This window comes from Aspergillus welwitschiae (genome assembly GCF_003344945.1).
Source record: "Aspergillus welwitschiae strain CBS 139.54b unplaced genomic scaffold BDQ94scaffold_1, whole genome shotgun sequence".
NCBI lineage: Eukaryota > Fungi > Ascomycota > Eurotiomycetes > Eurotiales > Aspergillaceae > Aspergillus > Aspergillus welwitschiae.
This window is the reverse complement of record NW_020798695.1, coordinates 1,137,893-1,163,882: the sequence shown is the minus strand read 5'-3', so window position 1 is coordinate 1,163,882 and position 25,990 is coordinate 1,137,893. Positions and strand designations below refer to the sequence as shown.

General features: G+C 51.4%; 8 protein-coding genes across 8 annotated transcripts; 2 read left to right on the top strand and 6 right to left on the bottom strand.

Annotated features, from left to right (window-relative positions):
• The first annotated feature begins 118 nt into the window (after nucleotides 1–118).
• On the top strand, nucleotides 119–2,721 carry BDQ94DRAFT_133017 (RNA polymerase-associated protein). Its single transcript, XM_026764189.1, has 4 exons — nucleotides 119–675; nucleotides 767–1,509; nucleotides 1,563–1,702; nucleotides 1,752–2,721. The coding sequence occupies exons 1-4, from the start codon at nucleotides 461–463 to the stop codon at nucleotides 2,472–2,474; spliced, it is 1,821 nt and encodes a 606-aa protein (XP_026632425.1). The 5' UTR covers nucleotides 119–460; the 3' UTR covers nucleotides 2,475–2,721.
• A 328-nt stretch (nucleotides 2,722–3,049) lies between these two features.
• BDQ94DRAFT_165117 (uncharacterized protein) lies at nucleotides 3,050–7,118 on the top strand (the record flags this gene model as incomplete). Its single annotated transcript, XM_026770206.1, has 2 exons — nucleotides 3,050–5,820; nucleotides 5,882–7,118. 2 exons carry the CDS (start codon nucleotides 3,050–3,052, stop codon nucleotides 7,116–7,118), a joined length of 4,008 nt encoding a protein of 1,335 aa, XP_026632424.1.
• A 59-nt stretch (nucleotides 7,119–7,177) lies between these two features.
• On the bottom strand, nucleotides 7,178–10,066 carry BDQ94DRAFT_176924 (putative C6 transcription factor; the record flags this gene model as incomplete). Its single annotated transcript, XM_026772781.1, has 5 exons — nucleotides 7,178–8,366; nucleotides 8,419–8,769; nucleotides 8,823–9,157; nucleotides 9,204–9,587; nucleotides 9,677–10,066. The coding sequence occupies 5 exons, from the start codon at nucleotides 10,064–10,066 to the stop codon at nucleotides 7,790–7,792; spliced, it is 2,037 nt and encodes a 678-aa protein (XP_026632423.1). The 3' UTR covers nucleotides 7,178–7,789.
• Nucleotides 10,067–11,120: 1,054 nt separating this feature from the next.
• BDQ94DRAFT_133003 (putative monooxygenase) lies at nucleotides 11,121–12,938 on the bottom strand. Its single transcript, XM_026764188.1, has 4 exons — nucleotides 12,830–12,938; nucleotides 12,539–12,739; nucleotides 11,367–12,450; nucleotides 11,121–11,248 (listed from the first exon to the last, which is right to left on the bottom strand). Exons 1-4 carry the CDS (start codon nucleotides 12,873–12,875, stop codon nucleotides 11,221–11,223), a joined length of 1,359 nt encoding a protein of 452 aa, XP_026632422.1. The 5' UTR covers nucleotides 12,876–12,938; the 3' UTR covers nucleotides 11,121–11,220.
• Nucleotides 12,939–13,691: 753 nt separating this feature from the next.
• BDQ94DRAFT_165114 (uncharacterized protein) lies at nucleotides 13,692–15,434 on the bottom strand (the record flags this gene model as incomplete). The annotated part of the gene is made up of 1 exon (XM_026770205.1): nucleotides 13,692–15,434. The coding sequence occupies one exon, from the start codon at nucleotides 15,432–15,434 to the stop codon at nucleotides 13,692–13,694; it is 1,743 nt and encodes a 580-aa protein (XP_026632421.1).
• Nucleotides 15,435–16,620: 1,186 nt separating this feature from the next.
• BDQ94DRAFT_132999 (uncharacterized protein) lies at nucleotides 16,621–18,593 on the bottom strand. The gene has a single exon (XM_026764187.1). The coding sequence runs from the start codon at nucleotides 18,427–18,429 to the stop codon at nucleotides 16,810–16,812; it is 1,620 nt and encodes a 539-aa protein (XP_026632420.1). The 5' UTR covers nucleotides 18,430–18,593; the 3' UTR covers nucleotides 16,621–16,809.
• Nucleotides 18,594–20,948: 2,355 nt separating this feature from the next.
• BDQ94DRAFT_165112 (TauD/TfdA dioxygenase family protein) lies at nucleotides 20,949–22,206 on the bottom strand (the record flags this gene model as incomplete). Its single annotated transcript, XM_026770204.1, has 7 exons — nucleotides 20,949–21,031; nucleotides 21,106–21,233; nucleotides 21,291–21,399; nucleotides 21,452–21,600; nucleotides 21,657–21,730; nucleotides 21,786–21,988; nucleotides 22,053–22,206. 7 exons carry the CDS (start codon nucleotides 22,204–22,206, stop codon nucleotides 20,949–20,951), a joined length of 900 nt encoding a protein of 299 aa, XP_026632419.1.
• A 2,818-nt stretch (nucleotides 22,207–25,024) lies between these two features.
• Nucleotides 25,025–25,989, bottom strand: BDQ94DRAFT_5209 (uncharacterized protein). Its single transcript, XM_026775963.1, has one exon. It carries the CDS (start codon nucleotides 25,824–25,826, stop codon nucleotides 25,143–25,145), a length of 684 nt encoding a protein of 227 aa, XP_026632418.1. The 5' UTR covers nucleotides 25,827–25,989; the 3' UTR covers nucleotides 25,025–25,142.
• Between the last annotated feature and the right edge of the window lies 1 nt (nucleotide 25,990).

Below are 25,990 nucleotides of genomic sequence, written 5' to 3'. Positions count from 1 at the left end.
CGATCGATAAGCCGCAGCCGCGCGCTTACACGCCTTGGCACGCCATCCCTGGACCGGAACGTCATGAACGAGCGTCGAGAATCGCTCCAATCGCTTCTTTTCACTTCCCGGCTTTGCTCTTTCACTTCACTAACCACCTTCGCCTTCACACACCGCCCCCGACAGGATTCACTGGTTTCCTGCCTCTTCCACCTTCTATTTCGAAACGCGACTCTATTAATACTAGTCTCTGAGGGTGTTCTCCACTATTATTATAGAGCGACCTCGTCCGAGTCAGCGCTCTCTGGCCACCTAACTCCCTTTTCACTCGGCGCGACTGCGGTTCAGGTGGCATCTGTTACCCTGGAAGCCATCCATTTTCCTGCTGGCGGCTTCCTTCCTTGAGCAGTCTAGCGCCGCTTTCCTTGTTACTGGTGTTACTAGGACCTGAATTTCAAGGCAACCTCTACCATCATTCACTATGGCTGACGACCTCGACGCCGAGCTCCTCGCTCTTGCGGGAGACTCCTCCGACGAGGAAGCATCCCCCCCTGCCAAGGAGAGAGTCCAATCTCGCAGTCGATCATCATCCCCTCAGTCTCCCGACGCATCAGCTATGGGTCGCAAAGGCACTGCTAGGACCGTTAAACGGGGCCGGAAGTCGAGAAGGAACGATGATGAAGAGGATGGCGAACTGTATGTTTGATTTGCCACGCGTGCTTGCGATGCCGCTTGATGTGGCCGTCACTGCGACTCGAGGATTCGACTAATATGGCATTCTCTATAGGTCCGCTGCTGAATCGCTCGACTCTGCTAGCATGTCCGAATCGGATTCAGGATCGGATTCCGAAGGCTCAGCCCCTGAGGCTGAAGATGAGGGCCCTATCTTCCCTTACGAGAAACTATACTACTCTGCTAAGGACAAGGAGGAAATCATGGCGATGCCCGAGATTCAACGAGAGCAGCTGCTCTCCGAGCGTGCGCAGCAGGTTGATCGTCATAATCAAGATCTTGCTCTTCGTCGTCTCCTGGCTTCCCGTGAACGCGAGGAGGCCCGCAAAGCGAAGAAGAACAAACGCAAGGCCAGTGTGGCAAATCTTGATGAGGGCAATCGCAAGAGCTCGCGTCAGAAGATGACGCTCGGTGGCCGTAAGGTGGGAGAGACCTCCGATGCTATTGAAGCCTACAAGCGGCAGCGAGAGCAGAAGGGAAAGCGTGACGAGCTTCGTCGTCGTGAACCAGTCAAGGATCATAAAGCCCGTTCTCGTGATGACCGGATCTCCGACGAAGATGCAGAGGGCGAAAGTGAAGTCGAGTGGGATGACAGGGAACGCTCACCGTCGCCCCCGAAAGACGACCCGCCTGCTGAACTCCGGGATATCCAACGTACTCGGGTGGGTCGAAGTAACTTTGCCCAGGTCTGCTTTTACCCTGGGTTTGATGACGCGATCTCCGGCTGCTATGCTCGTGTTAATATTGGGCCGAACCGTGAGACCGGTCAGAATGAGTATCGTCTTTGCTTGATCAAGAGTAAGGCACCCCTCCTACGGTCGCGTTAGAGCATTCGTCGCTAACTTGTTCAGAATTTTCCGAGGGAAAGCCCTATGCGATGGAGGGCCAAAATGGCCGGTCTTTTGTGACGAATCAGTACGCCGTATTAGCACATGGAAAGGCTGAGCGCGAGTTTCCTTTTGTTGCATGCTCCGACTCTCCGTTTACAGAGGTAAGCTACTTGGCATGTCTCTTGGTTAACATATACTGATGCTCTGTAGGCGGAGTTCAACCGCTATCGTCAAACCATGGCCGTCGAAGACTGCAAGATGGCTACGAAGTCAATGGTTGCCAGTAAGGTGACAGATATCAACCGGTTGCTGAACCACAAGTTCACCAACGAGGAATTGAACGAGAAACTCCGCAAACAAGGCTCGTTGGATTCGAAGTCCAAGTTCTTCAAGCGCGTGGAGGTCGAGAAGCAGTTGAAGCTTGCTCGAGAAGCTGGTGATGATGCGGAAATGGAGCGACTGGAGGCTGAGCTGGCTAGCATGGCGACACCGAAGCTCGCAGTTAGCAGCCATTCCAAGCCGCGTGTGGACAAGCCCTCGGAACATGAACGTCTTGCTGAGCTGAACATACGCAACCAGAAGCTCAACTACGAGAACGTGCGCCGGGCGCAGATAGAAGAGCGCAAGGCCAGCCGTAAAGCGGCTGCAGCTGTCGCTCGTGGAGAAGCCGCCCACAACCCGTTCATGCGCGTTAGAACCCAAGCGCGGACCCATTACGACGTCAATGGTAACGGTACCCCGACGGCTGAGAATAACGCGAGCCAAGAAAATACTGCTTCAGAGACACCGTCCAAAGCGAGCACTCCGGCCAGCGGCACCCCGGCGGGATCCCAGAAGAAAACCAGCAAAGGTGGCGTTGCCTCCATCCGGCATCGGAACATGGATGACGAAAACATTGCGGCCTTGGATTTGGAGCTCGACATTGAAATATGATCTTGGGTAAGGAAAAACTTTGGGCACATCTAGCACACCACTAGCATCCTACATACAGCATATGCGATCTTGCCGACGGCTTCTGATGGAAATGGCACGATTTTGTTATTCGGGAAGCATTTGAGACAGCGTCGGATTCCAGGGGGCGGTGTTTATTGGCGTAACGAGAAACATATCATGGGCGCTGTACGATACAGAAATAAAGCACCTTTATGAATTGGCTTCACCAGTTGTACAAATCTACGCTTTTCTTCGCAGCTTCTGGACCTCCGCAATACTCCGTAGTAATCCGTAGATTGTGGCCGATAACGCGGCTTATCGGCAGATCACGTGTGATAGCAACGCGTGCGCGGCGCGTCGATTACTTACTATACTCTGCTATCCCGACTAGTCAATTAGTACCACCCCGTAGATTCTCCGCCCTTGCGTTCCTCCCACTGTGGACACCACCGTGCACATCTCCATTGACCTCAATTCATATTTTGAAATATCCATAGACATGTCCTCTACCCATACCCCTAACTAATACATACACCCCCTCAATACCCCAGTCCCAATCCCAGTCTCAATACAAAATGTCATCCACACCCTCCACACCGCGCACGACGCGCACCGCGTCTCGCGCAAATTCTCCCAACGCCGACGACGACAACATGATGCTCACCCCGGGACGAAAAATCAAAGCCTTGATGGCAGCTTTCGACAGCGACTCCGAAACAGAAAACGTACAAGCACAACAGAAACCCGATCGATCTACCACTACCCTCAGCAATGCGTTGAAACACAGCACTATCTCCACACAGCCTAAGAGTACGGCTGATTCAGATGATGATGACGATTCGGATGAAGATATTGTCATGCCGAAGGGGCGAATGGCTGCACGGTTACAAGGCCAGTCTGCTGCGGGGCAGACGGCCTTCGAACGGGTTTCGAAGACGTTGCGGACGGAGAAGAAAGACGATGCGATGATGGACGATGAGGATGAGGATGATCTTCCTGCGGCTGGACCGAGGAGGAGAGGGAGGAATTCTACTGAACTCGTCCCGGAGCTTGAGATGGATGAACAGAATCGGTCGCCGTCTCCGGCGCGCTCGGAGTCGCCTTTGTTTGTCTCGTCTCCTGGGAGAGAACAGGATGATGAAGATGAAGCAGGGTCTGGTAATGAGGAGGAGGAGGCACAGCCGAAGGCTAATTCTCGGTTCCTGGCGCTAGTTGCTCAGAAGCGCAAGGAGCGGGAGGAGAAGGAGAAAGCAGAGGCTGAAAAGAGAGCGGCGAGAATGAAGCAACAAGAACAATTCAGTTCGGAGATTCTGTCTGGTAGTGAGAGCGAGGGCGAGAATGGATCTGGACGGAAGTTGTCGCAGCAGGCGTCTCGTCCTGCGAGAAAGGCGGGCAAGAAGGCTCTGGAGGAGATGAATCGTGAGACGCAGCGGATGAGTCGTAATATGCAGCTGGCGCATCAAGCTCAGACGAAGAAAAAGATCACGAAAGAGAGCTTCTTTGCTCGGTTTAATGCGGTGAAGCCTGATGAGCGGACTGCGCCTGGGGCGTCCGGGGAGAACTCGTCGACAACTGCTGATTCGTTGAACTCGTCTGATGCTGAGGCGCAGAAGGAAAAGGAGACTCCGCGTACTTCGCCTGTCCTTGGACCAGTCGAGAAGGCATCTGGTGAAGGTCTGGGCAAAGAAGCGGAGACCGAGTTCCGTCCTTTGGAGGATATTCTTGCGAATCCGCGCACGCAGCCCGAACAGCCTGTTGTAGCGAGGATGGAAATTGATGAAGCGCATACCACACAGCCTGGAAAGACACCTTCCAAGACGGAGAAGAAGATTTTAACGGGCCCACCTGTTCGCGTGCGTCTCACGCGTGAGGAGGTCGCCCGGCAACAGAAGGACGACTCGGACAGTGAGCTCGAAATTGTCACCTCCCCCGCCAAGTGTCGACGTATTGCGGCGTTCGAGAATGTCCCCGCCAGAAAGGCTCAGGAACCGGCATCTATGATGAAGCTGAAAGCTCTGGCGCATATTACGTCTCCTACACGGAAATCCACCATGCACCCCGCCCAGTTGTCCGCCACGGTGCTGCTGAAGGCGAAGCAACAAGCTGCAAGAGAAAGACAGGAGAGAATCGAGGAACTCAAAGCTAAGGGTATCCATATCGAGACAGCCGAAGAACGCGCTGCCATGGAGGATGAGCTCGAGAATCTTGTTGAGAAGGCCCGGAAAGAGGCTGAAGATATCGCTAAGATAGAACGAAAAGCGGCTAAGGGCGAAGATGAGGACGACGAGGACTGGGACTACTCTGGTTCTGAGGAAGAACGCGAGGAGGGAGATGAGGAAGAGAATGACGAAGACAAGCCTGCCGGTGAAGACGGGCTTGTCGATTCCGAAGCAGGTGAAGGCGATGAATCAGAAGATGACCAGACGGAAGTCATGTCGGTTGATGAGAACGACGCGCCAACACAGAGACGGAAGCGGCCTACCAGAGTCGTCCTCGATGACGATGAGGATGACGACGAGGAGACAGATCTCCAGACACCTGCGAAATCCATCGTTACGCCTACTACACGTTCCGTTGAACGGCCGCAACTCCCGACACAGAGCTCCAGCAACTTGATGAGTCTAACGCAGGCCTTTGCCGGCACAGTCGCTGGCAGCCACCAGGATAACGCACAAAGCGGCTCTACGATTGCTTATTCTGCTCCTGACCCAGATGCTATGGTTGAAGACCGTCAAGCGTCCGACTCGCAGACGATCATCAGAGACAGCCAAGAGCCAAGAAAGGAGTCTGTCGATTTGCTAGCAGGCTATGCACAGTCCGATTCACGAATCTCCGAGTCTCCTGCTCCGCGGTCGACCCAGCTCTCCCAGGTGCCAGATCCCACCCAGGATGCCGGATTTGTCTTCTCGCCATTCGATCCTAACAAGCGATTCCTCGGGACTCCCCAGTCAACCATCGACACCGTCGTCATCAACCGCGACAACCAAGATGGCTCTCCAGCCCCCGCCCGCAGAATGAAGCAGCTCAAGCGCGGACGGACAGCCGACCTGTCCATGATCGAAGAGCAAGAAGATAACGTAGGTGAGGGCGACTTTGAAATCGACGCCAGTGCCTTCGACGTAATGAAGAAGGCATCTAAGAAGCCTGCCGTTCCCTTCGACCGCAAGAAGAGCAAAGCCAAGGAAATCGTCGAAGAAGCAGCCGAAGAGTCCGACGACGAATACGCCGGGCTAGGAGGCGCCAGCGACGAGGACGACGATGAAACCGAGAACGCCTACGACAGACAAATGATCAACGACAACAGCGGCGAAACCGTCGACGAGAAACAGCTGGCCGCCCTGAATGCGTAAGCTTCCCCCAAACCCAACCATATACCCCTCCTCAGACACTAACAAATAATTTTCAAGTCTACACCAACGCACCAACGACGAAAAACAAGTCGCCAAACTGCTCAAAGACATCACCACAGGTGCACTCCGCCGCCGTCGCAACGCCGACGACGAATTCGACCTCGACGACTCAGACGACGAGCTCCTCGCCCGCCGGCGCGAGAAACAGCGCGAGTTCGCACGCATGCGCAAAGCCCTCCTCGCAGACGAGAAGATCGGCGAAATCGCCGAGAACCCCAAGAAAGCAGCATTCTTCCGCGCCGTCGAAGACCGCGACTCAGACGACGACGTGGGATTCGACTTTCTCGACGAGCCACAGGAATCCACCCAAACAGACGACCCATCCTCACAAGACAACACCACACCCCAACCCAACGACAACAATAGCAACAATCGCAAACGCCCCCTAGACCACGACCCCACATCCGAAACCCACTCCCTCCCACCCCGCCCCCCACCGCACCTCCGCCGAACCAAACCCGTCTCCGCAATGTCCAAGAAACCCGCAACGTTAGCAGAAATCCGCGAAACACTATCCTTCCTCACGGAGACGCACGAATACGACTCCTTCCATGAGGACGCATCCATAGACATGGACGACATGGATATAGACATGGACAACGACACAGACGAAGACGGCGACGATCCCCTCTCCACCACCATCACTCACCACCACCAACAACAGTCCCAAGACGGCGCCCAAGAAACATCAACATCTACATCACCATCAACAGAACAACAACAACAACCCCTCCCCGCCTCCCAACGCCAACACCCTCGCCGCACCCGCGGCCCCGTCGTCGACCGCCTCGCTCTCCTCCGCCAAGCATCCTCGAACTCCGCCACCAACAACTCCAATACCAACTCCAGCGGCGGAGCAGCGCCAGGCGGAAACAGAATGGCGTTCCACTCCGGCAGCTCAGGCGCTGCAGGCTCCGAATTCTCCGGATTCGCCCGCCCGCCACTCATCAGGAAGACTACAGCTTCATCTACATCGTCTGTGGGCAGTAGTGTATCGTCTAGGACAACGAAGAGTGGCGGTTCGGTGTCGTCGACGGGTAGCAAAGGGGGGAATGTTTCTGGAAACGGGGGCAAGAGCGGAGCAGTGAATTATTATACTGCTGCTAGGGAGAGGGAGAGGGAGAGGCAGTTGAGGGTGCAGGAGAGAGGAGGCAGTTCGGGGAATATGAAGGCGTTGTTGGAGAAACATGCTAGGAATCGGTTGGGGGCGTTGGGGAGGGGGCAGTGGGAGTAAGTGATTTATTGTGTTTTGGGTTGGGGGAGGGATGAGAGAGAGGGGAGGAAAGTGGTGTCTGCGTGTTATAGTATTTGATGATTGAATGGTTGGTTCACTGGTTTGCTGGTATGTTTGAAAGGAGTTAGATGCATCAGGAGCTTGGATGGCGTTATGGTTTGATTTGAATCGTCAAGGTAGATGACTGGATTCTAACTATGTGCTTTAATATGCATTGAGAATTAATTGTTCACTATCAAGCAGCATATTATCAACCGGTGTATGACACGAAAGATAATCACATCAAAGTGACAGGACTCTGGTGCATTTACTACCAAGGTATACACATGTACCATATACCTGTCCATCACAACCCGTGCAATAGCTAGAGTTCAACTACCCAACACTCCTCGCAGAATGTATCCACTTAGCGATCCTGTCACTGACGGCGGGATTGTTATGCATAAGCGCGGGATGACTGTGGGTCTTCGTCAGAAGGTGACGATGGTAGCCTCTGTTTGTCGGAGCTGGCTGATGTTCCATCGTATGGTTGACGCAAGCAGGCCGAGAGGCAGACTCCAGGTTGGTCGCTGGAGCTGCAGAGCTTGCCGAATACGGTCTAGTTCTGACGATCGTATACGGAGAACGTTTGAATGATTCAGGAAACGGCAGAATGCCGTCCTCACCGCCCACTAGCTGATGGCGAAATTGTCCATGGAGCGGATCAGCTGTTCTAGCCCTTCGGCCCGAAACTGCGGCCCGGATTGTCCTGCAGCAGCAGCTGGGACATGATGCACCACATAGTCGGCCGACAGAGAAGTAACATCGGTTGCTGTCCAAAGATTGCTTTTAAGGAGCCGCAAAACAGCGGTCACCTTGGGCGGCACCAGGGTTGGGTCCGGTTTGGTAGCTTGCAAGACAAGCTCAATCGTCCGCAGAAATGCCGTACACATGCGCCCCCACCCCAGGCTCAGGTGCCACAGCCCGACCACGCATGCCTCTAGTACAAAGCTCCATTTGAAGTCCATAGGACGTAATTGCGAGATAGCGTGCAAGCCGCCCACGAGGAAGTAATGTAGCATCACGATGGGAACAGATTTGAGCCCATGGGATGCTTGGAACCGAAGAACAAGGGATCCAAGTGTATCCAGGGATTGTAACTTGATTAATTCTGGGTCGAACTTTGGATCGAGAGGCTGGTTACCTGTCGGGTCGGCATTCAGACCGAAAATTTGGCACAACGCAACGACCGTTGCCTGATAGTACATGCTGCAGCCGGCCGTTAGTAAGACACCCTGTGTCAATTAATGCCAAGACTCACTGAAGTGTAAGAATATTCGGCGCAGGATTTACATCTGGCAAAATGGCGAATGGTAAACTTGCCCGCCACTCCTGTAGCCTCTGATAGGTCTGACGGCCGTATATCCAATCGTCTTGAGTGAGCTTGACGCCCGGAAACTTGAGTGCGAACCTGGCGGTCTCGTTGACAATCGCCACCAGTTTGTTGCGGAAACACAACGCCGTGTGATGAAAAGGCCGAAAAACCGGGGTCTGAAAGGGATAGGGCCTCCATTCTTCGCCTTCGTCCAACAACGCAGCCTCTTCTTGCGAGAAGCTCGCAGCAGGAGGTTGATCCCAAACCGGTGTCTTTCGATAAACTTGTGCCGCGAGCCTGTTGTGTCTCATCAGTCAGGGCCCAAGTGTACATAAGGGGTCGACGCTTACGCCTGCACATCGAAAACGCCACAAGCAACGAACTTATGACACCGGGATAACGAGTCGACTTCAGCCTCTACGTCGGTAGCAAAGTAAGGAGCCGACTCGTGGTGAAGCCCCAGCTGCCGACTGAGCTGGGCGCCATGCATGATGTAACGGGTCCCCAAGCGGTCAATGCCAAATGTGCAACAAAGCAGGCCAATCATGATGCTGGACTGGGCCGTGGGAAGACCAGCATCATCCTTTTCCGACTGCCACAGATGTTGCAAGGCAGAGTACAACTTCTTGCCCAGGGCTTTCTCCTCCCGCCGATCAGTGATGCGCCCCAGATGGTAAGAAGAGCTCTATTGAGAAACGTTAGTTGTTGACGTTCAGTACTCGACATCAGACTGCAGTGGCGTTTACACAGCCGAAAAACAAGAGCGTGTGGACGAGCAGCGACGAGCAAAACCGCTTACTCCCGCTCTCCAGGTCGCGGAGGAACATTTCCTGGTCGACTAGGCGCCATGTCGGGTTCTCCCAGGCGAAGAAGAGGCTGAGAAGGTGACTGGCTGTGGTGTTATCGACAAGGTCGGTCCAGGATTGGATGTTGCTGACCTGTACTAAAGGGGTCTCAGTGAGAGGATGCAGGGTGCTGTTAGGTTTAGTGGCCAATGTTATGTGCATGCGATTTAGAGAAATCCCCGGTTTTGGCCGCGGTGAGAGTTGAGGATCCGAAATGGATCTGGCAGCTAGCAGCGCCGCAAAGACATCTGGAGATGCTTCAAAGTGTCTCTGCGGGGGAGGTGGCAACCGGTCAGTATGGCAGTGTTTTCACACTATGGGAAGATGGAGTTGGCAGCATAGAAGGCACTATTACGCACATTAAGAATGTCCCCAATGGAAGAAGCGCCCGTCTGCTGCGTATCGGTTATGATGTCGCTCAGAAGCGATTCGTAGGCGACGACTTTCTTGCGAACGGATTCAAGCTCCAACTGTTGCCGCTCGCGCTTAGAACCGGCATAATTGCAGACGAGATCAAGACGGTGACACTGGCGACAAACGGGCTTGCGACCATCACACTTGGTCTTTCTGGCGCGACAGGCGACACAGGCACGTGGCGTGCGTTGCTGGTTAGCCTTGACGGCAGGCGGCGCCAGCCGAGGGATGGCAATCTTCAAGTTGTTGCGGTTGTCGGACGGGGCGGAGTCGAGAGTAGGTTGGGATGGTGACAGGTCGTCAGACGCGCTGCTGGCATCAGAAGAACCCTGCATATCCAACTGAACTGGTTGGAGGGGAAAGAACAAGCCGGGGACACGCAGACAGACGAAGAGAAGAAGAAGAAACAGAAAAAGAAGCGCCGCAGGAAGAAAGACGAAAGACGAAAGGCAACCAGGACCCCTGCTAGTTGCCCGATGCGGCAAGAGCCACCCCGTCACTGGCTGATTCAGCGCGGCGCGCCAAGCCGGAAGTCTCCCCAAAGCATGATTTGCTGTTTTTTTCAATTGGAATTGTTCTGGATTCTTCGATTTGCCACCGTCACCAACAATCTGATAAGAAGTTTAAATCATAGCTTAGACGAGGTTACTTTTTGCTGCCGAGGCTTGTGCATAAGCTGGCTATGCCAAGTACATAGAGTTCATTATCATGGACTTTGCTCCCGTGAATACATTTCGATCTAAGTAAAACCACTAACATGCGAGAACGTCGCTAGTGTAGATTTTTCCTTCCTCCAAATTTGGGTCGAAACCCTTTTGTCCGGTACCTATTCTTTGGATCTATCAAATCAAGGCAGAAATGGATCCCAGCTAATCCCGCACGTCTGATTCAAATCCCGATTTCAGATATGATCGGGTACCAAAATTTGTGCTCTAGTATGTAGACTACATAAGACATCACATAATTACTAATGATCAGCTACTCACGTGTATCTGGGATAGATTCTTTTCAAACTAGCATCCCCGCAATGGTGGGGAAGGGGGGAAAATTGTAGACCCCAGATACTGACTTGTCTTGGAAGTGCAGCGTTAGAATCGTGTATCTCGCACACAAACTCGAGGGGTAAACCAATACAATTGTTGTTGCCTGGCCGGAGTGCAAGGACCAAGGGGTCCAACCCCTCGGGTTTGATTTGAATTTGGTAGGATTTTCAAACCTAAAGGAGGGGCTGAAAATCCGGGGTAAAATCCAGCGCATGACACTAACAAACGAGACTAACTATGCAACCAGCCACTTCCGTCCTGGTACAACTACGCGTGTATACAATGTATACATTCACACAATGGATGCATCTACGAAAAGGAGTATATCTAGGAACAAAGAAAATAACTCTGTATAACAATCATAACATCATCATTGTATATGCAAGGGGCTGCAATGCTAGATAAAAGAACACTAATTCCGGCCGATGGATCAATCAATCAATCAATCAAGCCAGCTTCGCCTCACGACCCGACCTTCAATCATCAATACAACCAATCAGCTCTATATACAATATACATCGGGTTCAATCGTGCAGGCAATGAATGGGAAAAGGAAAAAATAAATGAAAAAGGTATAAAGGCCAAAGCTTACACAGAAGCAAAGAGCTCGTCGAATTGCTCCAGCGCGATCTTAGTCGCATCAACACCATACAGCTCCTTCTGGACATCGGCATCCGCCCACTTGTCGGGCACAGGACCCTTGCCCTGGCGGAGAGCAGCGAATTGGCGATCGCGCTCCTCCTTGGCGGCACCTTCACCCAGATGCAGAGCACGACCGGAAGCGGCGGCCAGTTCGACGATAGCGTAGGCGCGGTCCTTGCGCACCTTCTCGTAAACCTTGAGGGCCTTGTGGATGGAAGCCGGGGTGGTATCGGGGAGCTTGGAGAGCACGGCACCAATGACACCACCGTCTTCGATGGCCTGGGCGGCACCCTGGGCGAGATGGGGCAGGGTAGGGTGGCAGGCATCACCGACGAGGGCGACGGTCTCGTGCACCCAGGTGGGGAGGGGCTCATGGACACGCAGCTTCCACTCGCAGACTTCACCCTCGGGGACGTAGTTCAGCATACGCTGGACCATGGGGCAGAAGTCGCCAAAGACGCCCAGCATGACGGACTTGTCACCGCGGGTGGTGTAGGTGGCATTGGTGGCGGCGGCGAAGTGAGTGTCGGGTTGGGTGGTGGAGAGGTTGTAAATGGTGTTGTTGGAGACGGGGTAGGCGATGATATGGCGCTTCTCGCCGATCCAGCGAGTCACGCGGTTGCCGTTCATGAGCTCCAGGAGCTCCGGGTCGTCCTTGATCTGGTCCTTGTGGATCATGATACGGTAGGCGGCCTGGTGGGTGTCCTTGACGCTGGCCTTGATGTTGAGGAGGTCGAGCATGGCCACACGGGCCTGGGACTTGATGCCATCACAGGCGAGGAGGACATCGGCCTCAACGCGGTAGGCCTTCTCGGGGGCGTCGCGGGGGGTGGCAGTGAAGGAGGACTTGGGGCCGAAGGTGGTGTCGCTGGCGGTAGTGGCGAAGTGGAAGTGGATCTGGTCAGGGTGCTGCAGGCAACCTTGGTACAGGTGGCCGGCGAGGGAAGACCGGTGGCCAACCATGTGAGGATATCCGTAGGTGTCGTGGATATATTCCAATGGAACGTGGGCCAATTCTGAGTCCGAGGCACCGACTGTTCGGAGTTATTAGCGTTTGAGCTCGGTGTTTCACATAGATAGACATGTAGATCTTTAATCTCCAGCAAGGAATATAGCACATACCTCTAACGCTAGTGGAAGTGATGTTAACAGCTTCGGCCTCAATGGGCTTCCAGACGCCCAGGCGATCCAGCACGCGGGCCATGTTCGGGGCCAGTTGGATACCAGCTCCAACGAAGCCCAGATCGTGTGCATTCTCATAAACGTCGATGTGCTTGAAACCTTCCTTTGCCAGGGCCAAAGCGCAGGTCAGGCCACCCATGCCTATACATCCACGCACCCGTTAGTTTTCTGCCATACTCTATACTAAACCCTATTATAGGGAGGGGGAAGAACAAAAAAGGATGTACGTACCAGCACCCAGAATGGCAATCTTAAGGTCTTGCGGAGTTTGCGCCATGATGATAGTATAGTATAAGAACGAAGGAGAATCAGAGAGGAGATGTGTCTATGAGAAACAAATTGAAAAACCTTTGAAGCTGAACAGAGCCAGAAAAAGTAGAGAAAACTGGAGGATTAAATAGTGAACTCTGACCGGCAATCGGAAATGGCACGGCGGGAATAATCTTACCCGCGGGGGGGGAATGGCCTCCCCACGTCCCACAATCATCCATGATTTCATTGCTGGAGGGAACGACGCGGGAGGCGAAACTCTGTGTTTCCCCCCGGGAAACTCTCTCTCCCTCTCTCCCTCACACGCACGCTGTGCCAGACTGCCAGTAATCTCCAGTTGGATGACGGTTTGCCTTGCCAAGTCTGGCGGCTCGCTTCTCCACATCGGCAGTCCAACCCCGTGGGGCGAATCAATTTACATCCGGGGCAAAGCAATGAGAGGCTGTGGAATGCGGATTACGTACGCCTATGGAGAGAGAGAGAGAGAGAGAGAAGAGGGGGGAAAAGGAAGGTTGCCTCGGAGAGGAATCGGCGGATAAATGGAAGGGGGATAAGAATATGGGGAAATGAAGGGGAAGAGTGGATGGATGATATGGAAGACATTATTACTATAGATAGAATCGTGGAAATGGCAGACTTGAAGTCAACTGAAAATATCTTGATTAGGTATCATTAACAATTACACTAATTACATCTTGTATAGTATATAGTACTAGTAAGTAGCCTCAACACCATCGCATCCCAGAAAATGTAATGCAATGCAATTCCATCACCCATTCATAGGACAGAGGAAAAGAAAAAGAGGGGAAATAGTCGAGACTTCTTACAAGTTCTCACCCACAGCTCCGAGAACTTCACCCACGGCATCACCAAGTTTGGGGAGTCCCAGGCCCTTCACCAAGTCCGCAACATCAGGAGCCAACTGGACCACCAGCTTGCTGCCACCATCGCCAACTACCGTCAGCAAACTCTCGCTGACCGGACCCAGATCCGCAACCAAGTCGCCCGCATCGCCGACCGTCTTGATGACCTTACCAACGCTCTTGCCCAGGCCAGTCAGTCCCAGTTTCTCGAACAGCTCAGCCACGGGCTTGCTCAGCTTAACGATAAGGTCCTTGGCGTCCTCGCCGGTAATCACCAAGATGCAGTCAATCACTGGTCCCAGCTTCTCGAGGAGTCCGTTGGGATTTTTGGCGTCAGGGTTGTAGTCCCAGTTCTGGCGACGCTTCAAGCTACTGCCAATGGCACCCAGCAGGTCACCAACGGGCTCACCCAAGGCGTCGAGGCCAATGCCGTCGAGGAGGCCCTTGACATCCTGGTCCAGTTGAATCAAGAGATAGCCAGTGTCCTTGCCGGTGACGACCAGAAGCTGCTCGACGGGGGCGCCCAGATCCGTGACCAGCTCGCCAATGCTGCCGGCATCCTTGATGATGTGGCCCACGGGCTTAGCAAGGCCGGTCAGGCCCAGGCTGGAAAGAACGTCCGCAACGGGCTTGCTGAGCTGGACGAGCAGCTGTTCGGTGCCATTACCAACAACAGTCAGAAGGTGATCCGCCTGAACGCCCAGATCCTGAAGGAGGTGGCCGGTGCCGTGGCAGTGGCCGTTTTCACATGAGGGAGTCTGAGAGGGAGATCCAGCGGGAACCGAAGAGGTGGGTGCACCCCACGGGGACGAGGGGCTAGGGTTGCCAGGGTAGCCAGAGTTGGCCGGTCCAGATGGGCCGGCAGGGCCAGAGGGCTGACCAGCGGGGCCGGAAGGCTGGGAAGCAGGTGTAGAAGGACCAGATGGCTGTCCAGCAGGACCGGTAGGACCAGCGGGAGCAGCAGGGCTAGGGGATTGGCCGGCTGGACCGGTAGGAGCACCGGGGCCAGCGGGTTGGCCAGAGGATTGGCCAGAAGGCTGACCAGCAGGAGCAGCGGGAGCAGTTGTAGTGCACTCAGGGGAGCCGGGGGAGGCAGTGACGGGAACAGTCGTCGTCAATGTAATCGTAGGCTGGGGCTGGTAGCCAGGCAGCGTTGGGACCTGAGAAGCAGGGTAGGTCGACACCTGGGAGGGCTGAGGACCCGAACCAGAGCCGGAGCCAGGGTAAGAGCCTGCACCTGAGCCGGGATAAGAACCAGAGCCGGTGCCAGGTGCGGAACCGGAGCCAGTGCCAGGAGCAGAGCCAGCACCAGAGCTGGGAGCAGCTCCTGAGCCGGGGTAAGACCCAGATCCAGGAGCAGTAGAGCCAGAGCTGGGAGCAGCGCCGGAGCCAGAGCCAGAGCCAGGGTAGGAGCCAGATCCCGATCCCGAGTCAGGATAGGAGCCAGAACCGGGGGCAGAGCCGGAACCAGAGCCGGGGTAAGAACCCGATCCTGGAGCAGAGCCGGAGCCGGAGCCGGGGTAAGACCCAGATCCAGGAGTAGAGCCAGAGCCAGAGCCGGGATAAGGGCCAGAGCCAGAGCCAGAGCTCGAACCACCATTGGGCTGGCAGGTGCATTCGCCGTCGCGAGCATGAAGCTGGCCGACGGGGCTCGCGAAGGAGCAAGCGGCCAAAGTGAGGGCCGTTAGGATCGATGCCTTCATATTGGAAACACAAGCGAAGGAATGTAACAAAACGACAAAAAAGGAACGGTGGTCGTCAAGCGAGGGAAGCAAACGAGAAAAGAATGAAGGAAGAAGGCGGAGAGATGAAAGAGAGACTTGCTTGACCTGCGAGTAGAGAAAGAGGGGGGTGGAGAGAGCAGCAGTAGGGCATATTTATATGCGAGCAGTATCCAGTAAAAGTAGTAGTAGTAGCAGTAGCTAATTGACATCCTAGCTCAACGTGAGGCGAATTCTCCTTTTCGCTTGCATTTCCCCACGGAACTGGGATTGCACCATATCCGCCCCCCCCCCCCCGTGTTCCTTGTGCCAAGTTCGCATTATCCAAGATTATTGTCTTTGGTGGCTCCCCGGCTGGTACCTGACCATGTATGATCTGGAGGATCGACAAGTGTGGACGGCACTTGTACGTGATCCGTGAATGTCAAGGAAGGGGATCCACTGGGCTGCCAGACCCATCGAGTTGATAGTGGAACCCTAATTTTTGGGATCGTCCTGGCTGAATAGGCTAGACTCGAGTCGTGTCGTGCACGCATGCAATCGGGCTGCATCCGTGAAGTGCCGGTGGCAGGAGTACCAAGCAGAAACTATGTGTTTAGCATCGTTGTAGCAAACAAGTTTCAGGGGGAAGAAGGATAAGGCAACTGTGCCCAAAGGGGAGAAGGGGGCAAAAAGTGAAGCTTTGTGCATCATTACCTCGGTTGATGGTGTTGATGTTAGTTGATGCCTATCCTACTCTACTACTATGAACATACCCTACCTCGGTCTAAGTGACATGGATAACCCGGTCTTTTCGCTTTCAGCTGGCAAGGCCATCTCCATTGTGGCTGTTCATAGTGGACGCCGCAGCTGAAACCCAACCATAGAGCTGACCCCATAGTGAAAGTACAAATTGTGATTAACAATCCAAAGTACTAAAAAATCAGGACGTGGTTGAGAGAGAATGACAGGGCAAAAGGATTTGTGTCTGGACCGAAGGGATCGACAAGGCGCTTAATGCAAGCGTGCAGCAAACTATCGAAGTGGCGCCTCGAGCAGCTTCAACCGCGCACGAGCAACGAATTAACTTCCGTTCTACTGTTCGTCGGGCAGCTTAATTGTCATTTTCCGATCCTCCGAAAACCAGGTTCGGTAGGTTATTCTTGCTTTTTTGACCCTTTTTCTGTTCCGCTTCTTTTTCTTCCTGCACGCAGTTTCTATTTGCTAAGGCAATCTTCTTCTTGCAGGGCGCCCCTGAGCGGAGTTTCCTGTGCCCGAAATTCAGGTTCAAATGGAAGATGTCAAATCAAGTTCAAATTAGATGATGTGTACGCAAAAATATTATCGTGGAAATCTTTATCCCCCCACTGGTCCAACTTTAGAAATGCAAACCCAGAGCGACTCCCAGGAACGACCGCAGGAACGAGACTAAGCCCGGAATCCATCCGGACGACGATGAAGAATCAGAAGGAGGATGACGACCTCCAGGGCCACCAGGCCCGCCACCCCAATAGCGCTGGCCTTCGCTGTTGGGGTTCGAGGCATCGTGACACTGCGGATGGTTATAGTCTTCTACGGTTCCCATCGGCCAGATGGGCACCACACAGATCTCGTGGTCGGCGCACCCGCTGCATTGCTTCCACGTCGTCCAGGCCAAGTACTCCATCAAATCCTGGAAGAGCCCAATCACCGTGTTGTAGTCTGTCTCCTGCCAGGCCTCGACAAATGTCGCACAAATCCTACGAGTAACTGCATGCACAGCCGTCGCCGCCACCCCAGCATCACCATCAGCCGCAAGCATCCCGCCCGGAATGAACTGCATGGAGCAGCGCTCGGCCTCTTCTTCCCCATCGCGATCCCCGTAGTCAACAAATGGACCCAGCACCGTATCAATCTCCGCGTGGATCGCCTCCACCGTCGACACCTGCCCGGATGCCAGGTAGCGGATTTCACGCGCGTACCGCTCGACCACCATATCCGTGACGGTCTGCCAGTTGAGTGTAGCCTCCTTGGCCTCATGCTGCAGTACCAGCTGGTTCAGCGCTTCCCGGATCGGGTCCAGCTGCTGCGACGTAAACTGCTTCAACCGGGGCAACGTGAACGTCTCATTGACCGAATGGAACAGGTCCAGTCCATACGTATACGCCGACACAAAGTTGTCATAGTTCAGCGTCACTCGGTTACCTCCAATCCCATCATATCGCGCAGCAATGGCCTTGAACCACAGTCCTCCATCTCCTCCGCCTCCAGGACCACCCTTTTTCTTCTTCTTGTCATCCTTCTTACCACCAGGTCCCCCAAACGGCTGACTCGGTTTCGTCTGCGTCACCCTCACCTGCTTCAGATCCCGGGCAAAATCACACAGAATGATCTCAAACCCAGCCTCCATACGCAACAATCCATCCAACCGATCATCCCACTCCTCTTTCGCCATGCGACAGAACATTTTCGCGCGCTCGCGCTCCCCCATCATCTCTCCTTCGCCTAATTCATCCCGGAACAGAATCCGATCCTCCAGGTCGAGCGTCCCATTGTTCGTCTTTCCAGCTGCCATACCATCGACGTATAGCAGTCGCAGATCCTTAGCAGCGACGTAGGTATGTAACCAGCCTGATTCTTGCTGCTGTTCCTCTCCCTGTTCCTCATCGCGCTTCCTCAACTCCTTCCTCTTCTTTTCATCGTCGTCCTCATCCGGTGGTGGTCCCCGACGCGGCCTCGCGAACACCATAGCATGTTCCGGCTCAAAGGCAAGCCACTCCGTCCCGTTGACGGCTTCGGCGATCGATGTACCATGGTAGAACTGCGTGCCGGCGGGAACGGTGGCGAGGAAGAACGACATGCCGTTGTGCTGGAGAGAAGAACCCCATTGTCGCATGGAGGAGTGGATGGAGTTGAAGATGTGGTTGGCATATTGTGTTGTTGATGGCGATGCTGCTGTAGCTGTGGTGCTGCTAGCGGCCCATAAAAGGGACGATAGCAGGAGGGGTTTGACACCCATATTGTATACAGGTAGGTGTTGTGGTGCTGATGGGAAGCGGAACCGGAACCAAGAAGCAAAAAAACAATTTTTATCTTATCAGGGGGTGCGGGCAGATTTAATACTTAAGGCTCCATCGCCAGATATTATTAGGCACCGGTGCTGGGGCCGGATGGACAAACTACGTAGATAGGTAGATAGATAGGAGGCGATAATATAATACTTAAGGAAGCAGTCCCGCACTAAGGGACGCGTCAGCCAACAGAGGCGGCGACTAGCGGTGGGTTTTTAAGTTAGTAGCCCAGTGAGTGAGTGGATGACGAGTCACGCACACGGCGGTTAGAATGGTGTTGAGAAGAATACTACTTACTCTTGCTGCGAGGGGGTGTGGGTGGGATGGAGAACCAATGGAGATTATCTAGACAGATGGGAAAGCAGCTCGGGGGTAAGACAGCGCATGTGAGGGACTCGGAGTGTGCCATCGAGAAGCATCTCCGATAGCAATTCCGACTGGCAGTGGCACAAACCGGAATGTGAAAAAGGCTTGTTCGGCACTGCCAGAGAGTGGATCTGGTTTGCAGTCAGTCAATCAATCAATCAACTCAGCCTTACCGAATGTGGTTGCCTAGAAGCGAGGAGTGGATGACTTGCAGTTAGACTCCCTCTTGTCTGTTATCTAAAAAGTTGTAATAAGATAGACCCGTTATAAGCACTAATATTTTATTACTCCGTCTTTATTCTACATTATAAAGTGGTGAGATTGTAAGATCTTAAACCATCATATATTTGTACCTAAACAAATAATCTTATCCGAAAATTTTCCATTCCGTTCCTCGGAAGTTCGAACTTTTATCTGCCGGTCGGGTTTGTCGGATGTATCATCTGGAATAAGCAATCCATGCCGAGAGTTCTGAGGTGAGCCAGCTTCGGACCACCGAACGGTGGGACTGAAGCTTGATCGGGATAAGAATTTAGAAGGTGGCTCGGGCTGATGGTGGATTGACTATTTGTCTATAGATTTGTTTTTTGTATGGTCTTGGGCAGTATTCTGTTGGACGATGTGATGAAGGTTTAGCGGGGACAAAATATATTACAAGTAGAACAAGTATGAGGACCTGAGAAATCGACGCCGAAAATGCCCTCCTTAGTTCGCGGCCAAATCTACCCCTTTGCATCCTCTTTTACTCTTCTACACCTCCCCTATCCTCTTTTAAAGGGCTCCATCCAGCCCGCAAGTTGACTGTTTCTTGACTTCATTTCTGCCATAACATTTGTATTCCCTGTAAGGAGACCTGAGCCAGACTGGAATATGTCCGCAGTTTTGGATAACTCACCCTACACTTCAAGATCTAAAGGTCTAATGCACTAGAAAATCTTGCTGTTGTTAAATAGTATCAGTGAAAGTAAGTTTTAACGTCAACTCAAATGTCTTCTCAATTTTCATATAATGGATATTGTATCCAGTAAAAAAACAGACAGCAGGCAAGCCGCCGAAAGTGGCTCCCATTATACGGAGTACCGCCTGTCTGCCGCTCTCTACAACCTGCCATCTATAGTCAACCCATTACCTGCTACAGTATAGACTACTCTATTAACAAATAGAATCCTCCCAACCTATTATACTACTTTCTTCCATCTACATGGCCGCCTCACTTTACATATTACTTATATCAATACAAGCTCATGTCAGATTTTATATATTTCAATCCATGTATTCTTATGCTCTCTCTCGCTATCTTCTTTTACAGGTTCCTTGATTACAGCAGTCTCAGCTATTTTCTCTTGCTCTTTCTATTCTTATTAAGGAACATTAATTGTATGCTTTGGAGACTTGGGACTGCTTTTAGTGAGTAGTTATCATTAGTAAATTGGAGGCCTTAGTATCTATTTTCTTATACTCTCAGTTAAGTATCTTGAGCATCCTGTACAGTACAAATATTCTACATCTAATTTTATATAGCTTGATCCCGGACATACTGTCTATTCTCTATACTGGATTAGACTATTTCATCTATCCCCCATGTTATCTGCCTAATTCTTCTTCAGCCTTTATAGTTCTTCTATTCTCTCTTTCTGACTCATTATTCTTTCTATCAGCTAATAGCAAAAATACTGCTGCCAGATAGGAGATGTAACATTATATAAATATCCTAGAGCAGCTGTCTCATGCCTAATCTGGCAATGAGAGATGCATTTGTTCCACTTGGGCCTCAAGAATATTTCGGTTCCAAGGCGCTTTCACGTCGTTTTCTTCCAAGCCCCAAGTCTATTGACGGGCATCATATGGTGGAGTCAGTCATTCGTTGCCTGCGAAAGTATTCCTCTCGGGACAAAGACGTCGGGTCGCAGTATAATTTACCAGTGAGACTGGTGACCCGAAGTGCCAGCCGCTCCTGATTATTAAGGTCACTGTTTATTTCGTCAGAACCTGGCTCTTACATTGGGGAGGTTATCATACTATGTGCCGGTATGAAGGACGGTTCGACTAATTGAATTACTGTTAGGGTCATGGTCAATGCAGCAGGAAGGGATAAGCTCGCTTACTTGTCCCAAATCACGATATCATCAGGCTTCCAACGGTGGCGGTATTGCAAATCATGATTGTCTGTAATCAACTTCAAAACTAGTGGGGTCGTTAGCAAATCCATCAGAACACTTTTTTTTAGAGGAAGCAGTTCCTGGGTACTCCTGGCATACAGTAGGCTTTCATCAATTCCTGCTCATGATCGGTAACACCATTGATTCTCCCATTAGCGCGCATCGAGATTGGACTAAAACCCCATAGTGCTTTCCAGCCAGTTACCGGATTGGTTACTACGAGGGGACTGGTCAATTGTCAGCTTTATATCCGAATAAAAGGAGGATTCGCAGCTGTGCCTTACTGAGTTGCCTCGAACGAACCACCAAAATTCTGTGGATGGCCTCTGGGACCCAGCCAAAGATTGATTCCTTTATCAGCAAGTGGCATGATGTCTGGTTCATGATGTGTTGCTTCAGTGGCTCTGAGTTAGCATGTTCCTGCCTGATATGTCGAGGAGCGTACAGGAGAGTGAATCAGCCATCCTCTGCCATGGCTCGGACAAGCGGTCATAGGCCCCGTAGCAGGAGGCAAAAAGGGTGTCACCTCCGGTCATTGGAGCTTTCACCATTTTTATCGCAATATAGTCCGATGGGATATTCTCGTAGGAGGTACTCGTCGGGAATTAGTAGGGGATTAACAGAGATCCAACGATACAGTGTCGACTTACTCAGCATGCCAACCTCGACTGGCAAATTGCTTATGCTTCGTGTTCAGATAATCGTCAAATTTATCGCGATTATGCTGCATATGTACTGAGCATTCGTCTTATACTCTAGGGTAAGATAACTGCACTTACCTCGGATGACACTGCATAGATTTCGGGGTCGCGTAGAACCTCGTCGTCTCCCAGGCAGGAGTTAACATCGGGGTGTATTGGGTTAATATGTAATTTTGCTTCCTTAGGTTTGCCAGTTAATTCTCCCATTCTCTGAATGAGGCTTTTAAGCTGGTCCATGCCGATATCCTGGTGGCGTAGGACGATCACGCCTCGCTCAGATGCTGCATTCCATCATTAGCACCTGACGGCTGTTCTGCGACTAATAAGCGGACAGCCATTGCTTACCTGTAATTGCTAGGTCCTTTACCTTGCTGTCATCTGAAACTATAGATGACAGCTGAAGATCAAGGTATTCTCTTCCCAAAGCATTCGTGGCATCAACGTAGGCATACATATCCAGAGCACCAGAGGTGCGCATGCGTGAATGAACAATGGTCATATTGATTGTCGATACCGTAAAAATTATCGTTAGTTTGGAGATTCGAAGTGTGCAACCCGTACTTCTCAGGTGCCTTTAACTGTTAATATAAGCGGTGCTTGTTTAAAAGAAGGTTGCACCGGAAATGGGACGCCAGTGTCAAGGGCCCCGGAATCGTGCATACTTTGGACGGAGCCATAAGTATTTCCAGTCGCGGAAAATACTACCGTTTGCACCAGCAATTAATACAACCTGACGTTGAGACATCCATTGAAGTAACTACTTTTCTTTGAATTCTTGACGATGCACTTGATTGGCGTTCCGACAATAATCATAGCTTGTTACTCTCACGACGCTCGATTGTGGAGCCATGGCTCCTTGTGACTCCCCTTTCCGGTTGCTCATTCCACACGCTCCCCGTCCTGAAGGCCTCCACTCCACATCCGGAACTCTGTTCATTGTAATTGTGTCCACCCATCAATGCCGCGGAGGCAGTAGGCAGTACATGCACGATTCACGGTCGCTGCTTCCGGTCTTTCTAGGCACGGATTTAGCTTCCATTCTCCAGTCAGTGATTTCGATACCATCTATCGTTCTGAACCTTCGCCTTGAATGTTATACAGGAAAGTAACACCCAGTCAGTAGTATTGACACATATTCATTGTTGTAACCGATTCCTCATTGCTTGGCTAAATAAGTTGAGGATACCTAGGCGTGTTAGCTCTTCTTACTATCTTCGTTGTTGCGATCAAGCCCGTCGCGAAGCCCGTTTTAGCAAAGTTGTAGATAATTTTATAAGAGATGCCGTATTGCATTTGAATCTGTTGTAGCGGCTATAGTTATATCATCGAGAATACCGAGGTTTATCGAGATTTATCGTCTCATCAGCAATGGAGATCAAAGGGAGTGGTCTATATAGCATCCGACCTTCCTTCTCTTCAGTTTCCAGTCTCCTGTGGCGGCTCAGACTGCACGGGGTTTATCCCACGATCTATTCTTACGACTTGCGGGCCAGAATATTACACACACGATATAATTCTAAATAAATAGCGATACCGATGCAATATCCTACTTTCCTTACATTCATAAACCACCTTTTCAATCCACCCCTTTCCACAATCTGAAGCATGGATATATATAAGCTAAGCCATTGCTTTTATAACACGTGGGTCATTCTTTCCAGGGTATACAGCATTATCAGCTAATCTTTATATGCATCAGTATTCAGTCTTCTGGGTTATTACTGTAAGCATACTATCCAATCTTTCTAATATAATCAAGAGAAAATCTTGAACTGTACAGATTACCAGTCAAAGGACGTTATATTCATGGTCTTCATGTAAATAGTCAGATCTGGGGATACCGATAATAGAAAATAAATATATCCATTATTACATCTTTCCTAATTGTATTCTAAGAGCTAACCTCTTTCTACTAGCAGACCAATCTCCTGCGTAGCTCCTGGACTTATCATGACTAATTACAATAGATTTGTCGTTTCCAGTTGTTGACATGGCCTCTGCGAGAAACACTTTCGCGTATATTATAGGCAGGGCTTTTTTCCTCGATAGAATTGGAGCAGGGAATAGACTTAGGGATAGTGTAACAGGATAAGATCGAGGCTTCATACATACCCCGCGTTCTGTGCTACTGCGGACTTTAGTCAAATTCAATGCAGATGATATATTAGGCTGGGTATATTATTACCTGATTGCGTAGCCCTTTTCCCTACTTTCGTGAGAAGGGGTCTGAGATTTAATTGCAAACGAACCCCTCAACTAGCTAGATAGTATTATAAGGCGGAACTGGTAGGCAGAATTGATACCATCAGACCACTGCTTACAACAGAGGCGCTATTCACAGGGCTGACTTGGAGAAGCCACCACGATGCTAAGGCGAAAGTTGCGCTGGTCCAATATAAAACCATTCAAGATCCACTACCCCAACGACTGTGAGACCGTCTTTGCCGCAAGATATCAGTCGCAAATCAGTTTGAATTTTCCGTGATCATACTTCGGGTGGACTAAATCCGGTATCAGGGTTTCGAAGAGCTTGGTATCGATTATATATTACGTGACCTCCCAAGGCGGGCAGCGCGGGTCTGGCGAGAAATTAGCGTGGGATCAGCCCGGAGGAAAGGTGGAGGCCTGCCTCCACCGTCAGACAGACCCATATATAGAGGAGTCCAGTCGTCCGACTCTATAGGAATGTCTTTCGCTCCTCCTGTGCAGCTCCATCCACTTCCCAAAAGCAATTCGTGTTCACGCTCTCGACCACCTTCGGGGCCTACTGCTTAAGCATAGTCATCAAGGTCAGTAGCATCCCCCTGTGCGGTAGGTTGACTCAGGACAAATCCAGTTTGTTTACTAACATCCCACGGCAGGACAGCACATCACTGGCGCGGCATTGTTATAGGTGACAACATGATGCCAGAAAACAAAGACAGCCCCGGGCCTCACTCGCCCTCGGTCAACAGGATAAAACGGTTTTTCGAGGCAATGGCCATTATGTCAGTGACCTCCTTGGTCGTCAGTACCTTCGAAGCCATCTTTCTTGCGCCGGTGGATCCTCGTTCATGGTTTCATTATATATTATTCATCTCATTTTACACGATGTTTTATTTCCTGTACGAGAAGATTAAGTCGATGTAGATACATATACATATGAAGTCTTAGAGTGTCTCCAGTACTCATTGTCAGGATTACAATGGCCAGGACTGGCGATACCATGGTGAGGAATTTGCTATTATACTGTATGGGGTGTCATCTCTCAAGCATCTGTCTGCTTTATATGTACTATGTATACCTATCTAAATTCGAAAACAAATTTCTGAAATTCTGCAGGATATGAATGAGTGTACGTACATGCATCGGGGATGAGGTATTCCAAGGACCAAGGGACATCGTAACCAAGCTAGGATCACAAGTAATACATGTGGCATGCATATCGCAAAGCCTTTATACACTCGCCTCAATACATTTCACCCCGGCGTTATCACAGTTGTAATCCTTCTGACTGTTAAATGCAGTCATCTCAATCTTTTTGTCCTCTGCAAAGGCCTTCGCGTCGGAACCCTTGCACTTCACAAAAAGACTCATGAAATCAGGACAATAATTGTTAATCTCCAGACCAGTAAATCCCGCACTCGTAGTCTTGATGAACCCAACAATCGTCTTGCAGGATGGTACTGGATGGCCCGTTCCAGCTTCAGTGCAAAGGTTGCTCTCAATAACCTCGATGATGGCGCTCACGCCACCGCCTGCAGCTTGGCTAATGGCGCCGCAGATCATCTTGATCTGGAAGTCGCTCAAATTATCTTCAATTCGGCCATGGCCCTGGCATTTGCCATTGATATTATCCCTGACTTCAAGGGCACTTTCGCTGGAACCGTGGGTCGAAGAGACAAAGATTTCAGAAATTGTCTTATTGAAGATACCCATCTCCGACGACAGAAAATCGGATCCATCATGGGTATGATGGTAGTCTGTCGTAAAGACAGAGACGAGCCTCATATCATTGTCTAAGAGCTTCCTAGCGTGCTCCTCAATCAGGTTGCGCGTGTCCTCGGAGGGGGCCATGCCATAGTGCTTTACAGCGCTGGCAGCGGAGATACAGAAACAGGCAAGGGTTGCCAGACGCATCGTCGGTTGCTTTGGTAGGTGGATGTCGTCCGTCTCGACACTTGGTAAGGACTGATGCGTAGATTCACAGGGGATATCGTAAAGACCAATGCGCAGGAAAAGTCACAGGAGTTCAATGATTATTGAGAATGTTCTGACAGAATTTTCTGCTGGTATCATCGCTG

Coding starts and splice junctions, on each gene's coding strand:
- BDQ94DRAFT_5209 (XM_026775963.1), bottom strand. CDS start 25,826: ATGCGTCTGGCAACCCTTGCCTGTTTCTGTATCTCCGCTGCCAGCGCT.
- BDQ94DRAFT_132999 (XM_026764187.1), bottom strand. CDS start 18,429: ATGGGTGTCAAACCCCTCCTGCTATCGTCCCTTTTATGGGCCGCTAGC.
- BDQ94DRAFT_133017 (XM_026764189.1), top strand. CDS start 461: ATGGCTGACGACCTCGACGCCGAGCTCCTCGCTCTTGCGGGAGACTCC. Junction 676..766: donor GATGAAGAGGATGGCGAACT/GTATGTTTGATT, acceptor CATTCTCTATAG/GTCCGCTGCTGAATCGCTCG. Junction 1,703..1,751: donor CCGACTCTCCGTTTACAGAG/GTAAGCTACTTG, acceptor GATGCTCTGTAG/GCGGAGTTCAACCGCTATCG.
- BDQ94DRAFT_133003 (XM_026764188.1), bottom strand. CDS start 12,875: ATGGCGCAAACTCCGCAAGACCTTAAGATTGCCATTCTGGGTGCTG. Junction 12,451..12,538: donor CACTTCCACTAGCGTTAGAG/GTATGTGCTATA, acceptor AACTCCGAACAG/TCGGTGCCTCGGACTCAGAA. Junction 11,249..11,366: donor GACGAGCTCTTTGCTTCTGT/GTAAGCTTTGGC, acceptor TGATGATTGAAG/GTCGGGTCGTGAGGCGAAGC.